The sequence below is a fragment of the Palaemon carinicauda genome, chromosome 6 (assembly GCF_036898095.1).
Source record: "Palaemon carinicauda isolate YSFRI2023 chromosome 6, ASM3689809v2, whole genome shotgun sequence".
Lineage (NCBI taxonomy): Eukaryota > Metazoa > Arthropoda > Malacostraca > Decapoda > Palaemonidae > Palaemon > Palaemon carinicauda.
Window position 1 is genome coordinate 145,444,327 of NC_090730.1, and position 17,500 is coordinate 145,461,826.

General features: G+C 39.5%; 1 protein-coding gene across 1 annotated transcript in view; it reads right to left on the reverse strand.

Moving 5' to 3' along the window:
- Window positions 1–17,500, reverse strand: part of LOC137643275 (protein turtle-like) — a 701,767-nt gene that overhangs the window by 534,291 nt on the left and 149,976 nt on the right. The window contains 1 exon segment of the mRNA XM_068376115.1: window positions 5,217–5,322. Coding sequence (XP_068232216.1) covers window positions 5,217–5,322 — 106 coding nt within the window.

Below are 17,500 nucleotides of genomic sequence, written 5' to 3' on the forward strand. Positions count from 1 at the left end.
TATATATATATATATATATATATATACACACACACACATATATATATATATATATATATATATATATATATATAGCATATATATAGTATATATATAGCATATATATACATATATATATATGTTTATATATACATATACATATATATATATATATATATATATATATATATACATACATATATAAACATATATATATACATATATACATACATATATATATACATATATACATATATATACATATATATATATATATATATATATATATATATATATATATATATATATATATATATATATATATAAACTAATGCATATTATACAATTGTATATTACGTTTCAGAAAAATAATTTCAATTTAGAGCGTTGCCACTAGATATAAGATATACGTGTAAAACTGAAGTATTCAGACATCAGACAACTGGATTATAAAAACCAATAGTTGCAGCCAATTCTATTTCTATTCGAATATCCCATTATTTCCAAAATTGAGAAAACTTTTTTCCTTTTCCGATAAATGATACTTCACCGATATTGGTAGATATTACAATTTATATTTTTATTTAAGTTGCTTACAGATAGTTGGAGGGGTTTACGTATTAAATATTTTGAAATACGAAATGTAGAAGCTCTATGGTTTACGGTAATGTAAAAATCACTTGAGCATAGAAATTTCTGACTGTCTTTTTATTTTAGTTTTTCATTATTCTAGCATATGGTTCTGATATGAAATCTGTAATATTTTAATACATGTAAACCTTTTCCCTAAATACATGTGTATATGACTTACGCTTTTGTTTTTCCATCGAGCAAATTGTATGTTGCGGATGTGCCTCGTTCTTTAGGTTAACTACTTAAAAGACTACCTTTAAAAATAAATTTTATGAACACGATATGCTCGTATATAAGGTGCAACAAAATGAAATACTGTGCATCCTTTTTCATCGTATGTGCACGATACTTATACATTATTAATGAACTCTTCTACCTGTCTAAAAAGTCAAAAAAAAAAAAAAAAAAAAAAACAGGCATTCAATGGAAAATTTATAGTTACATAACGATAGATATAAACTGGGCATCTATCAACAGAAGGGAAATCAACAATAAATTAAAATTAAATTATATTAGATAAAGAATTTCCAGCGGAAAGGAGAAATTAACAGAATTCAAATTATTCAGTACTCGTTTCTTTTTAATGGCGTTATTGATACATGACCCTTATAGCCGAGTAAGACAATTGAGTAATTTAGTATTTTGAATTATACTCATGTTTTTATAAATTAATTTTCCTTCCCACCACGTATATTCCAAGTAATTGATATTATACTTGCAATAACAAGGGAAGCTTAAACCCCACCTTTAACTACGTGCTCTTTCGTTTCTTAGCTGAAAAAGATAAATAAGAGTATTTACTTTCCACTACGATACTATTTTCTCATTTCTGTTTTACACCGTATACTTGTTTTCTTTTTACGAAGTAGTTTACACAAATGCTCTGCATAACCTCTCCTAAAATTGGAAAATATTTACCTTACATATTCCGTTAGTTTTCGTTTCCGCCCTTTACCTCTCTCTCTCTCTCTCTCTCTCTCTCTCTCTCTCTCTCTCTCTCTCTCTCTCTCTCTCTCTCTCTCTCTCTCTCAACATGCCTCCACACTTTATCCCTTTTTCTCATTCCGCCGAATACCTCTCTCTCTATCTCTCTCTCTCATAACGACTTCACACTTCATCCATTTTTCTCATTCCGCCGCCGAATCTCTCTCTCTCTCTCTCTCTCTCTCTCTCTCTCTCTCTCTCTCTCTCTCTCTCTCTCTCTCTCATATGCACTTCAAAGAATTTTTCCCCTTCAACCACTCCCTTATTCCAGTTCTATTAGCAACTCGGTCAATGAAGCTGGAAGGAAATTGTATATTTACTCGGGTTTGTGTATTTATTTTGCCTTTTTTTGTCTATAAAATATTCCAAAATTTTTATATTTGAAAGAAATTTCGTGCAGTGTTGACCTGAGCCGCAAAAAAAATAAGATGCAGAATAAGATGTAAAACTGATAACTTTCTTTTTTATTTACATGGAAATATTTCAAGATATATTGAAGTACCTCAACGGGATTTAGTGGAGGGGTTTGATATAGGCAATGTAGGGGCAGACAGGAGTTTGAAACGTGTCTGTTCCCAGAATTATTCCTTATTGCATATCCTAGACTTTTCCGTGGTATTTCAATAAACTCTAGTTGAAGAGCGGACATTGAACTGACAGACTCGATTATATTCTGTTATACGTCTGCATGTAAATATGGAAGCAAATTTGGATCCGAATGCCAATCCTGGATTCTTTCCAAATGCATCTCTGGGTTTTTTTTTTCGGAAAGGGTTGGGTTATGGGTTTAGAAAGAGGAAATTTTTATTCATCAGATTCTAATTGCATCTGCAGATACAGATACGGATGTGCATCAATGGTTTGTCCATTGGAAGAGATATCAAAGGGATGATGGTACACTACAACATAATTTGACGAAAAGGGAGGGTTCTTGGCTAAGAGAAAATCTCACAGTTTCCATATTTATCTGGTCAGAGCTTTAGATCTGGGTACAGATCAAGGATTTATTTTTCTACTAACATCAATCATGGTTCGTGTACCCTCCATTTCAGATATTTCAGTCAGAAAGAAAGCAAGTAAAACCGTCAATTATTATAATTTAACATTCTAATCCTGATAAGATTATTCTTACATTCCGTGTGCTATAATATAATGCAGGCTGGCTTTCACTCTCAAAATTTTCGGCTAAAATATAATTAAAAACATGTCAACAACAGAAATAATTTTAATTAGAAAAAGGAAGGAAATTAAAGACAAAAGTTCTGTATAATCTTGCCAAATGTCAAACGATCTCTTCAATTTTAAAACTCAATGTACAGTAGTCTTTGCTTTGAATGGTTTGGTGGTAAAAATAAAAAGTCATTTGCTTATAAGAAGGGTAGTTGAATAATCCTTTATCAAAAATCTTTTCTGACGATAATCAAATCCAAGGTCCTTTGAAAATGAACAAAATCGCAGAGGGTAATTGTCAAAACCTCGTTGTCTCCAAGTACAATAAAATAGTTTTAGCCTTTGTATCTAATTCTCGAGTATTCCATACTAAAATTATTGTTTTATCTTCAACTATCGTAAAATTGACATAGGTTTGAAGACTTTTAGTATATACAGTGTATGTGTGTGTGTGTATGTATGTGTATATATATGTGTGTGTGCGCGCGCGCGCGAGCGCGTGCGTATGTATGTTTATATCTTAAACAAATTACGTCGTTGATGAAATTGCTCGACTGAAAATCCATTTCCTAAAGTAAATGTGAAATACACTCTACAACTCGGTTTTGTGTTTTCTTTTTGCTTACATTAAAACTTTTTGTTTTTATTGAATATGCATGAAGGGTCAGGATTTTATCAAATGCTATCAAATAACAATTTTATCACAAATACATGAAAAATTCAAGATAAACTCAGTAAATGAGCAATGTTAATGCACTGTTCATGGCAATAACTTCAATGATACCAAAGACATGAGAAAGGACACACACGAACGCTTTAAAAGTTCACAAGTAAGCAGACTGACATGGATTGGGCTCATTGATATATGAATCTGAGCTACAGTATATAGCCTGGCGCTGAAGTCAGTGAGGCCATTCCGTGCTCAAGTGCAATTAAGGAAAAAGTAAATACACCAGAAGGTAAAATTAAGAGAATAGGTAGAGAGGAAGAAGGGTGAATTGAAGCAAGGACGGAGATAAACAGCTATAGTCAATTTCTTTTAGCGATGCAGATTTGCACCGACTCGTAGCGGTGCCCTTTTAGCTCGGAAAAGTTTCATGATCGCTGATTGGTTGGACGAGATAATTCTAACCAATCAGCGATCAGGAAACTTTTCCGAGCTAAAAGGGCACCGCTGCGAGTCGGTGCAAATCTGCCTCGATAAAAGAAATGGACTATAGAGGCCAAAGGAACGCTGCAAAGACCCATAGTAACGTCTACAGTGCACCGCGAAAATTGCGCTGACTGCTTTTGCCCCCATCCCCACCACTCCACGGGGCGTTGACTAAGTGTAACAACACTAAGCTAGACCGTGAATGAAATGCCAAAAAATGCATTGCACTCGTTAGAATGACAGTGGTGAAAGATTTTAATTTTGAAAGTAACTAAATATAAGAATATCAGATCATTATGCAGAAAGGAAGTGAAAAAGATTTTTCATAAGAGATAAATAAATGTCACAAATAGCAACGCAAGTATTACCATCGATATATTGAACGCTGCTAACTATTTATACCAAAGTACACACCCATTCTCAATAATGGAATCGATAAATCATACAGTACAAGTAACCAACAATTAAAATTTCTACTTACTTCTAATAAATCTGGAAGACGTGATTAAATATTCAATAAATCAATCAAAATCTAAAGTTGATGAAATCAAGGTCACTCTTTGTGGAACATAATTACCCCCAAAAAATGCAAATGATGATTTCTAAGTTGTCTGAATGTTAAGTTTACCAACCAAGTAAACAACAGCAGGTCCCTTTTAACATTCAAAACTTAATGGTTAAAAATGTAGTTCCTTCTTGCCCCTTACTCTATCCATCTTAAATGAAACATTGAACAGTAGTTTGTCCGATTTATCAAAATATAAAATATCTTGAGAAAACTGATTAAAACTTATTGAATGTTGACCGATTTAGGTCATTCGAGCGTTAAAATAGGGAACTGTATAGTCTACATTACGTACATTCACTTTTATCAAAAACGAAAAACTTGCATATAGAAAGTAGTGACCTTTACTGGTAAAATAATACATATTGTACATGAAAAATAAAAATGCCAAGAGAATTTACAATGTACCACTTTGTGTATAAAATTAACTTTCAAATGTATCTAAATGGAAACATAAATCGGCTGAGAAACAAAAATGTCGATGGTTTGAAGTAACAGCAAAATAATATTGTTTTAATGGTGCCGTGTCGTGCTCTTTAATCCATTATCAGGTATAGGCTACATTTTTCTACTATCTACTATAGGAGCAGACGCTTCTTCGTAATATCTCAACATTCATTCTTATTACCCAGAGTATCAAAACATGGATTATTTACAGTACGTCTTTACCTCTCAATTTTCTATTTACGACTTTTAGAAGTACAATTTCTAATTCCAAAGACAGCTTCTTACCTTAAAGTTCTGGGTGTAGGAGTCCGGTATGAACTTCGACCTTCTAGCAAGCTCAGAGCGGTCATGTACCTTATGACGTCCAGATGATGTCTCTCGGGCATCAAAACTGTAATAAATAGCAACTTTGATAATGAGAGTTGAAAGAAATATATGGAATAAAACAAAATGGTTATTAATTGAATACTGAAAATGCAGTTTGGTGCTAGTAAGGTTTTGTTACTACTAAACATCAGTTGTATCCTAATTTACATACCGTAAGTAATGAATTTAATAGTTATTCGAATTCCAGTGTAAAATTTGGTAAATGCAGCAGCTTTATAGATAGATAAAATATATAGTTTGCATAATGCGAGACATGTTACTTAGTAATAGTGGAACAGAAATATCAGGCCAAATAATAACCTAAATGTTCAAGGATGCTAATAGTCTAGATGTATTTGAGAGGGACGTAATATCCAAAATCAAAAGCCGAAGTACCTCTATTCGCAAAGCAGGCAATTATCCCAAAAATTATTTCCCTCTACCCAAGGTCTATATTGTATTCTACAGACCTTGCCTCTACCATAAAGAAAGGTTGTGCAATATTAACAGCACTCTGGTAAATTACCAAACACACATCGATACTGTACTGGAAGGCGGGGTGACATGTTTGACTCATTAACATTCGATATTTCTTGAAGATCACATTACCTCACATCCTGTTCATTCACATCAATCCAAAAAAAAGTCTAGGTTTTCCTAACATTTTTCCTATCTTCAGACAGCTCCAGTGAAGTATATGAATATTTACAACCAACTTAATAGGCCCTGGGAATATCCTCTATGGACTGGTAGAAAAGCAGCCTAGCAGCTGGTACAGTTGGCTTTAGTAATTCTGTTACACTGACATCTCCTTAGCTTCCCAATAAGTGTACCGGAATTAATGAAGCCAATTGTACAGTCGGAAAGAACATTTGCAATTTCTTATATTCTATTCTATTCATATTTACAGTCACCTAGAAAGAAATAATTTGCAGCCTTCTGGATAGTACAGCGGCATCATGTTACCCTTGCATTCGCACGGACAGCATCTCGAGTCCCACTCATTCGGTGAGATTAAGCTTTTTATTGGAGGGGTTACTATTCGGCACTATAAAGGGTAGCCCAGGTTTGGGCTTGTCCGATTGATGTTCTAACGAGAATCTACCAAGATTAAATTGGAAATGAACCCAGTCACCTTCAACCTCTAGTAATCGTGTTCATAGTAAATTCCTTTTTAAATGTGCCGAACTTGGATTAGTATCATCATCTCCTTCTACACCTATCGACGCAAAGGGCCTCGGTTAGATTTCACCAGTCGTCTCTATCTTGAGCTTTTAATTGAAGCTCCTACTTAGCGATTCACAGTCCTCAGCCACGTAGGTCTGGGTCTTCCAACTCTTCTAATGATCCGTGGAGCCCAACTGAACGTTTGGTGAACTAATCTCTCTTGGGGAATGCGAAGAGCATGCCTAAACCATCTCCATCTACCCTTCATAATGATCTCATCAACATATGGCCCTTGAGTAATCACTCTTAGTTTCATTTCTAATCCTGTCCTGCCATTCAACTCCCAATATCCTTCCGAGAGATTTCTTCTCAAATCTACTGGAGATTGTTTCATTGTCATATCACGACTTATGTCCCTACAGTAACATCGATCTCACTAAACTGATATATAGTCATTTTTATATACAATTTCAGGCAAATTGATTTCCAAATTTTACTTAACATAGCCATTGTCTGATTTGCTTTTCTCCATCTTTCATTGAACTCTAATTCTAAAGACCTTGTATTGGAGCCCATAGTTCCTAAATACTTGAATGATTCTACCTCGTTAATCCTTTCTCCTTCCAATGATATTTCTTCTTCCATTCCATACTCCATTTTCATCATTTCTCTCTTTCTTCTATTTATCTTCAGCCCAACCTTGTGTGATATTTCATGCATTGTCTTACGCAAGTATTGCAAATCCTGTGGTGTTCTACTAAAAAGGACAGCATCATCAGCATACGCTGAGTCTGCTAAATTCCTACCACCAATCCAGTCCAATCCTTCTCCACCATCTATGACTGTTCTATGCATAACAAAAACCATGAGGAGGATAAACAACATAGGTAACACACATTCTCTTGGAATACTCCACTGTTTACTGGAAATTCATTTGAAAGAACTCCAATAACATTAACTTTGCACTTGCTATATTCATGAACGGAAATTTACATATTTATAAGGAATTCCATAATAATGCAGGATGGGGTGAGCTGGTATCGTTCTTCTAAGGTAATCCCACAGACTCCTCACTGGGTAAAACCCCAGTAGATGGGTTTTCGGTTACCAAACCAAGACTTTATTCGAAATGGGCTGCACCTAGGGTACAGCACACTCGGATTTTGAGTCTTGGCAATCCACTCAGGGACGCCGCTGAGGATTACTTCTCCCTGTCTCCTACAGTAGGAGACATCAGAAGATGGATCATACAACACACTAACTCTCTTGGTCAAAGCCCTAGTGAGTAGAAAGGCCGTCTTCTGTGTAAGGAAGCAATCTGCTGCCTGGCATAGAGGTTCGTAGAGAGGGGCCTTCAGAGACTGAAGGACCCGAACCGCATTACCAGGAGGAGGTTGAGATCCGACGGGGAACAAGTTATCTCAAACTTGTATAAGTGAAAGGATCGGTGGGAGAGAATTCCCTTCCACGACATCAGTCACAAAGGACCGAACACTTCGCCTGGAAGACCGACATTGAAAAGTGTCTGAGATGCCTAGACATCTTTTCCGCAACTCGTTGTGAAAGGCCTCTCTGAGAGAGGTGGTGTAGGATCGTCCCAAAACTACGGCTTAGGAAAGTGTTAGCGTGTGGCAGCTTGGAAGATCGTGTCGTGGAGGAAGATCTCTCGGAACTCCGTCAGGAGCTGTAGAAAGTCAGGGAACCATTCTGCAGGTTGCCACAGCGAAGCTATTGGAACTCCATCAGGGGCTGCAGAAGGTCCGGGAACCATTCTGCGGGATGCCATAGCGAAGCTATTGGAGTCATAGATAAGATCTTTCTTATCCTGACTTGGTTGAGGACTTTTTCACCAGACCGAATGGGGGGAAAAAAAGGCACACCTCTAGGCCGCGGCCCATCGATCTTGGAATACATCTTGTTTGAGGGCCTGGTGTTCCGGGACTGGGGAATGGTCGAGCGGGAGCCTGAAGTTCAGGGCCGCTCAGAGCATAACCACAGTCGGGGACCTCACAAAGTTAAGACTTTGTTGGATACAAGATGATTCCAAGACACTAGGAGCCCACTATCTGGGTGGTTTTGCAAGCACATTCCTGTACCAGGAATGACACGAGCAGATGGGGGCAGCTAGTTGTCCTCTGTCCGTCTGAAGCTTCGTACTGCTAGATGGTTCTCTAAGAGAGGTGAATGCTGGTACCTTTCTGAATCAGGCCAACGGACGAGGCTGGAATGGTGCGGCATATCCCCCCCCCCCCCCCATCAGATCCAGAGGGAAGACGAGAAGACAGGCCTCTTTGCTGAAGCTCTCGTCTGCCAACCATCATCCACGGATTGTCCAGCGGTGAGGGGGGGGAGTGCATAGCAATAAACACATCTCGAGATGATGTCGAGACGTGTAACTACTTGCATGTTCATGCAATGAAGGGGAAGAGCCTGTCCTCCCTCCAACTGCCACTAATCCAGTGTGGTCAGCCGAATAAGATCGATACCAAACGGTAAACCAGTTAATCAGTACAGCTTATGTTATAATAGCGAATCTCCATAGAGATCGCTTTCCGGACAAGAGACTGTACGGTAATCACTGAACGCATCCAGCCAAACCCCAGATGTCGAGACGTGTAACTATTTGCACATTCATGCAATGAAGGGGAAGAGCCTGTCCTCCCTCCAACTGCCACTAATCCAGTGTGGTCAGCCGAATAAGACCGATACCAAACGGTAAACCAATTAATCAGTACAGCTTACGTTATAATAGCGAATCTCCATAGAGATCGCTTTCCGGACAAGAGACTGTACGGTAATCACTAAACTCATCCAACCAAACCCCAGAGGGGATTGAGACGGATCCACAATCTATTGTTGGATGGGTAAAAGGCATAAGTCTACTACGGAGTAGTAACACTGAACTGTGAACATGACAAGCATACATGCGTAGTTCGAGTTAAGTCGTGTCCGGAACTCAGTTCGAGAACGTTGAAAACGTTCGTAACGGAGGTTTCTCCTTCTTAGGACAAAAAACGTTCGTACTTCTCCGTCTCCGATCGGTAAACTAGCATTTATATTAAATGTTCACTACTAGGGAACAGATATGTTTATGAGAAGTTTCCAGCCAAAGCCTTTGTAGGAGACTAAAACTTCCGATCGGGGGAAAGGAAAAAATGCCTATAAGGAGGCAGAAAGTAAATGCCGTATGTCTGGTTACAGGAAAGTAGCCAAGTAATGTACTGAATAACCTGGTTCCAGTAAGAGATATAAATATACAACTTAATAGAACAGAGTTCTAATTGCAAGATGTATATAGCCCTTATTGTCAGAAAGATCGCTTGCACGCATATAAATACTTGTCCATTTGCGCTAGCGCATGCGTATTCTCTGCCTCCAGGAAACGTTTGCAACGAATCAGGTTGCGGGAATATTGTATGTGCGACGAATCGCAACATTATTGCCCAAGGAATTTTGATCGTTAACTAACTAATATATTCTTGAATGAGAGCGTCCATGTTCTCAAACAAAATATACAGTTATAGAAGCGAACATTTCCCCTTTGGTTTACCCCTCCTCTTTATGTGAGGGGCTAGCCAGTGTTTATTACACAGAAACGGATGTCTGGTTACCTGTGGGCGTTGTTTGAAACGTTCATAAACATAATGAAAAGTTGCCCATGCGTTTGCTGCCATTCTTTTAACGTCAGCTAACAATGTTCCTTTGAGACTAATTATTCAAAACAATAACCCTGTAAGGATGGAGTAAAAAGTCTCAGAAGCCTATCGTGTAAAACTGCAAGTCGTTGTACCCAGGGTACAATGACGGGGGAGGCTGACTCCATCAAACGGTAGAACCCGAGTTTAAGACGATAACCTCGCGGTTTTGTCTTGGCTAGAGAGCATGCTCCGGGAAGGCTTACAGCCTTCATGAAGTTTAAACAACACCCATTGAAGTTCTGTAAAACTTCTTAGGAACGAGTCTCCCGGAAAGGGTGAAGTCTCATATGTGGGGGTTTGCTTCAAGAAGACCAGACATAATTGCCATCGACTGCTTACCTGAAGGAGTTGCCATCGAACACTTTCTCGCTAGAGAGAAAACTACCATCTAATTCAGGCAAGGCCTGCCAGGGGATATGAACTGGAATGTAAAGAATTTTTTTCATTCCCTGCTAATTTCCGTCTGCTAAGCAAACCACTCGAAGTGGGAAGGTGGAGGGAAGATGACAGTTATTCGTTCGAAAACGAAAGGATCGGTGCTGGTGAAACCAGACTAGCTGACATAATAATCAGCTGGGAGTGTAGAGTGACGTACTAAGTCACACATTGGAAGAACCATCCCGTAGGAGGGGCAGGTCGCCCATAGAGTTTTCAGAAAGTACTCTGGATCGCGGAAATCAAGAGATTCGGATGAGAACCTAGGGGTTCGGAATCTATTTGTGAATTCCTTTCTCACGACGTTAAGGGATGTTGTGACGAGAAGCCACAGGAACTCTGTCGCTGATTCCTGATGGAATTTTCAGGAATCGTGTTACGTGACCAGGACCCAAAAGAACTATGTCATAGTTACCTGTAGAGAATCAGAAACCCCTAGGCAGCAGGCATCCCTCTGTCATAAGAGTAAAACTCTTGATGATGATGGGCGGGCACAAACACTTCACGGGATGAGAGTTCGAAAACTCTTTGTCATGAGAGTAAAACTCTCGTGCATGAGTGAACACTTCGCGCAACGAGAGTTCGAAAACTCTCTCTGTTATTAGAGTTGTTCGCGCACTTCAAATGCTAACACGCGCCTAGTTGTTCGTGAGCACCAAGGTGATCGTGCGCGCCAAGGTGGTCATGCGCGCCGAAGTGGTTGTGCGCGCCAAGGTGGTTGTGTGCGCCAAGTTGGTCATGCGCGCCAATATGGCCGTGAGTGCGCGCAGTGTTAGTCGTGCGCGCCAAATCCGTCGTGTGCGCCACATCGGCTGTGCGCGCCAACTTGGTTGTGCGCGCCAACTTGGTTGTGCACGCCAACTTGGTTGTGCGCGCCAACTTGGTCATGCTGGCCAATTTGGTCGTGCACGCCAAATTGGCCAATCGCGCATAAGGTTGGTCGTGCGTGCCAAATTGGACGTGAGCGCCAATTTGGTCGTGCGCGCCAGATCGGCCATGCGCGCATAAGGTTGGTCGTGTGAGCCAAATTGGTCATGCGCGCATAAGGTTGGTCGTGCATTCCACATCGGCCGTGAACGCCAATTTGCACGCGAGAGTTCTCAGTGTGGCGAGAGTACTCACTACTGCATTCACCCGAAGGTTCGCAATTGCCTGTGTTGTGTGAGCGCGAACAATCAACACAACAAGAGTCCGCAAACTCTGTCATATAAGTATGAATATGATCATGAGAACCCAAAGGTTCAACATGAACTGTGTTGAGAGACCCCGAAGGATCAGCGCAACGAGAAACGGAAGCTTCTCTGTCACGAGACCCCGAAGGATCAGCGCAACGAGAAACGAAAGTTTCTCTGTCACGAGACCCCGAAGGATCAGCGTGACTAAGGGCATGAGAGACCAAAGGCCTAACGTAGCCTGTGTTGCAAGACCCCGAAAGATCAGCACAACGAGAAACCGAAGTTTCCCTGTCACAAAACACCCAAGTGTCAGAGTGAATAAAGTTACGAGAGCCCAAGGGTTCTGCGTAACTAATGTTACAAGACCCCGAAGGATCAGTGTAATGAGAAACCGAATTTCCCTGTCACAAAACACCGAAGTGTCAGTGTGACTATAGTTACGAGAGCCCAAGATTTCAGCGTAACTAATGTTACGAGATCCCGAAGGGTCAGCGTAACGAGAAACCCAAGTTTCCCTATAACAAAACACCGAAGTGTCTCAGAGTGAATAAAGTTACGAGAGCCCACGGCTTCAGCATAACTAATGTTACGAGAGCCCACGGCTTCAGCGTAACTAATGTTACGAGACCACAATGGGTCAGCGTAACGAGAAACCGAAGTTTCCGTGTCACAAAACAACGAAGTGTCAGCATAACTAAAGTTACGAGAGCCCAAGGATTCAGCGTAACTAATGTTACGAGACCCCGAAGGGTCAGCGTAACAAGAAACCAAAGTTTCCCTGTCATAAAATACCGATGTCTCAGAGTGACTAAAGTTACGAGAGCTAAAGGATTCTGCGTAACTAATGTTACGAGACCCCGAAGGGGCAGCGTAACGAGGAACCGAGGTTCCTCTGTCACGAGACCCCGAAGGCTCAACGTTACCATCGTTACGAGAGCCCGTAGGTTCAGCGTACCTGAAACCCGAAGGTTTCGAGCGGAGTCCCGAAGGACTCCTACTGTCATGAGAACCAGCAGGATCAACATGACGAGAGCCCGAAGGCTCACGATCACGCCAGCTCCAAGGGTGATCGTAACGAGATCCCGAAGGGTCAAGGAGAACCACCTCCGCAGAAGAGGTTTGTCCTCCCGAAGGAGAACGTCACTCAAGATAAGGCTCTCGCTCCTCCCCTGAAGGAGAACCATAAGCGTAAAGGGGGACCGCGGTCTTCTCTCGAGAACGAGAGACTCGTTCCCCCAAATGGGTAACCTGCTTCTGAGAGAGCTCTGCCACCACCCCTGGTGGATCAGCAAACTCCTACAAGGAGGAACATCAAGTTGAAGGTTGACAGCGAATGCTACCTCGTAACGTGGGCAGCTCTCTCGAACGAGAGGGAGGTTCTCCCAAAGGAGATTGTCTAAGACAAGCTTTCTCCCAGCACTATGGGAAAAAAGCGTAGGCTTAACAATATCTCTCTCGCGAAGGAGAGAGAAGTCCTCTAGAAGAAGGACATCGCCTAAGACAAGCTTTCTCCCAGCTCTATGGGAAAAAGCGTAGGCGTAATAATCTCTCTCGCGAATGAGAGAGAAGTTCTCCTGCAGGAGGACATAGCCTAAGGCATGCTTTCTCCCAGCTCTATGGGAAAAAAGCGTAGGCGTAAAAAAAAAATCTCTCTCTCGCGAGAGAGAGAGAGAGAGAGAGAGAGAGAGAGAGAAAGTTCCCCTCGAAGGAGGAACATCAAGTTGAAGGTTGACAGCGAATGCTACCTCGTAACGTGGGCAGTCACGAGCTACCACATGGAGCGCAGGATAACAAACAGGTCGGCCGTAGCCATCGGCCTTGTGTTCTACGTCGCTGCTACCTGTGAAAAATAAAGTTGTGATCAATTACAATTCATGCTCCGGTGCACAACATACACTACAGTATTCGGGGAATAAGTCACCTTCCTTGTAAAATAATTCCACGAAAGGGAGCTGAACTGTTATACACTTTAATTCAGTAATGAAACAAACACAGGTCAGTGTTGAGAACCTGCAGACCATCAACGCAGGGTAGGGCGGCAATGACAACTCCCTTACGGCGGAGGCAGTAGGATACGTTGTCAACAGTAATTAAAGTTACAAGAATCTAACAACATGAACGTATATTTCCATTTATACATATATACACTCCTATATATGTAAGATAAATGAAAACACAAGAGAAAAAAATGACAGAAAAACAATCAAGGCAAGTCTTTGCAGGAGAGAGAGGCAGCATGTCAATCCTCTACCAAGCCATAAAGTAAAGTGGTTACTCAGCCGAGAGGTGTGAGTGAGTGGGGTAGCCAGTCTACCCCACCCCCCACCCGCTAACTAGCGGATGGGGTAGTTATCCCTCACTAAAATATCATGGCTCGTCTTTCAGCTATGCCGAAAGTATACCCTACAAATAGCGGAGGGTTTGTATCTACGTCGGAACAAAAATAAAATAATGCCTAAATACTAGCCCATGGAGTTAACGTGTGTAGGAAAACATGTTCCATGTTCTGCTTGCCAGAACATAGGAGCAATGAGATAATGTTAAATTATGAGTGAAGCAAGGTATGGCAGAGCAAAAACCAATTGAACTAAATGATAAATTAGATAAATAAAATATCCCCAAAACACGAGCCCACGGGGCTAATGCACATAGTGAAATATGGGAAAAATAAGTTTTTATCTGCAAGCTACATTAGAACTAAAACCAATAAATAGTTAATGTTAATATTGGTATTCAAAAATACAGGTAAATACGCCCAATTATGTAAGGAGGTATGTTGTTATTACAGAACTACACGGTAAAACTTTACCAATAAAAAAATTTGATTATATATAGAAAAACTACCGTTTACTTCGAAAATTACCTTTATTTCTGTCGCAAATAAATAGCTCATAAGATGCACCCATATATACCCTACACCCTACAATTATGGGGCCCACTCAGTGGGAACCGAAGGTTTTGAGTGGGGAACATTTACTGGCGTATCGATAAACAACAGTAAAACTAACCTTTTCCTCTCTATACATTATTCTCTGGGACTCATAATAAATCCCCGAAAAGTTGCACAAAATAAGGGGGATCTTCCCCTGAAATATTTATTTCACTTTTGTTTACATTTCTGAAGTTGGACGTTTCTATTCCCGTTTGTACGTTTGAGCATAGCTTGTTGTGCGATTATGAGTTTACATGCCATGCGCACAAGTCCTCCTACTTATTGCGGGATTACGAGTTTATATTTCCTGCTCACCTACTTCCTTTCCTTACCATAAGAGAAAGTTTACCATATTTGGGTATACTGTATATGTATGCATGAGTGTGACATAGGCAGTTCTGTGACACACCCCATTTTCTTGGGACAATGCTTCAGATCTTTTGTAGCGGTATTACGTGTTGGGTGTGTGTTATGGAGCTCAACGTAACAAAGTGTTATGGCTGCTCTTCTGTCTATTTAGATGCTACGTATAGCAAAGTTTCAAGATACTCCTGGTGAAGTGAATATTTTTTTTAAAAGCTCATTGTGTTATCCTTCAAAGGTTAAAGTGTCCCAAATGCGATTCTGATTTAGCTTTTAGGGAAGAGCAATACATTTCTACTGCAACACTTCTACAAAGATTGCTTAGACAAAAAAAAAACACAAGCGTCAATCATAAGGTAAGAAATTATTTGTAATTTACTTCATCACAGTGTAAGGACTTATCTGTGATTTACTTTATCATAATGTAAGGATTTATTTGCGTTTGCTCTTAATTTGTGACCTGGGAAGGAGTGTCCATCTGTGACTGGGAAAGGCCCCCCGCTAGGTCTGTGACCTGGGAATTACTAGGTTAGGTTAGATAGGTTTTTTTAAGTTCTGTGTTTTTTCAAATCTCGAAAGTGTTAAACAATCACGTTTTGAACTGTTTTCGCGCACCCCAAGTCCCAGGTTCTCACCTGTGTCTGTCGGGAAGGGGGGTGTCCATAACGGTAGAATAGCTTATTTGCAGTGGGAATAAAGGTTAAATTTGTTGAAAGCACACTATTTACTAAAGGAAAAGCAGTTTTTCTTATTAGAAATGTTGTACGTGTTGTTCTATAATGTTACCTTTTGTAGTAAGATGAACACGGATACAAACAACTTCATAGAAAATGGCATTGATGAATGACATTTTCTATGCATCTAGAAGTCCTAGCAAACAAAAGTACAATACCAGTGTTTTGATTGTTTCATTACTCTTACTGGGTTCTGATTATGGTAACTTTTTTATTATGAGGACTAGTTTTTCATGATGACTGGGAGAAACTACATCATTTAAAACAGTTAATTTAAATATCATACAATTAGACTGGTACACGGACATAGTATATTTTAAAGTTATTAGAACATGCTTACGATACGTAATGTAAAAACACAGCTTTTCAGTTATTCTTGTTGACCCATCATAACTCAAAAACTATGGATTTCTACCAGGAATCATTATAAAATATGGGTGCTGGTTTAGTATGTGGCTAACCTTTTTTATTCTGGATTAGTATGTAGCCTACCTGGCTTGTTAGATTAGATTAGATTAGGTTAGGTTAGGTTAGGTTAGGTTAGGCCACCTACTAAAATAGATAGAATTTCGTAGGCCATATTCGAAATATAGGCCACATATTAAACCGGCACCCAAAAATGTTCAGAACATCAATGTCTTATTTTCTACAAACTGCTTATTGCACTGGTTTAAACTTGACCCAAATCTTTACTATTATACCCTCCCTATGATGTTTTTTCCTTAACATCAGGAACTACCATAGTTCTGGCACTTAATAGAATTTATGAGTGTTATTAAACAACTAACCAGTAACTTTGTATCTAAACAAATGTAGGTAATTCTATACAATAGCTCCGCCACTAATAACTTTGATATTTATTTTTTCTGATGAATTACTTAGTGCTTTATCAAAAGCTGACCTTTTTTTTAGGAGGAAAAGTATCTTTAACCTATTTGTTAATCTTTCCAATCATGGTTACCCCCAGTAGGAAACCGGGGTTTTTGGGTGGGGAATTAATTAAAGAATCCGCTTTAACATACGAATAATGGCACATGGTAGAATTAGCAATTAACAAGGCCACCAGCTAACCTAAACTAAATACCTAACCTAACCTAGTATGCATATCTTTACCTAGTGGGGGGACCCGTGAACCCCCTTACACAGCCATATTAAATATGGCAGCCTAAAACCCTTTGTGTACTTACTCAAGTTGGAGGGTAAAGGTGAGCTGCATCTTTCTGACTCTATACCCAATGCACAATAACCTCACGAATGAATGAGCACCAATCATATATAGTTGTGTGAGAAATTCTTGATTTTTTTCCATAAATTTATAACTAATTTAACATCAATATAATTATATGCAATTAAAAAATTAGATTCTATGTCTAAACGAGACTTTTCAAACCAAGTGCCCTTAAAAATGGATACATAAAAACTACACCCTTTTTTCCTTCTTGTTTTTCAATACACTATGTCTTCAATCAGACAGTCACACTGAAAAGGCTTTTTGTTAATATCAAGTCGACACTTTGAACCAGTGGGGCGAATAGTGTCACTGTCACTTTTAATAACACCATAATCTTGACGGTATTTTATTATTCTTTTGATGTTACCACAATAATGCAAAACAATTCTTTTTATAATTTAAATATCAATTGAGATGAAAACTTGGGAGAAAATCCACAGAAATTGATGTCAAAGTAGATGATAAATA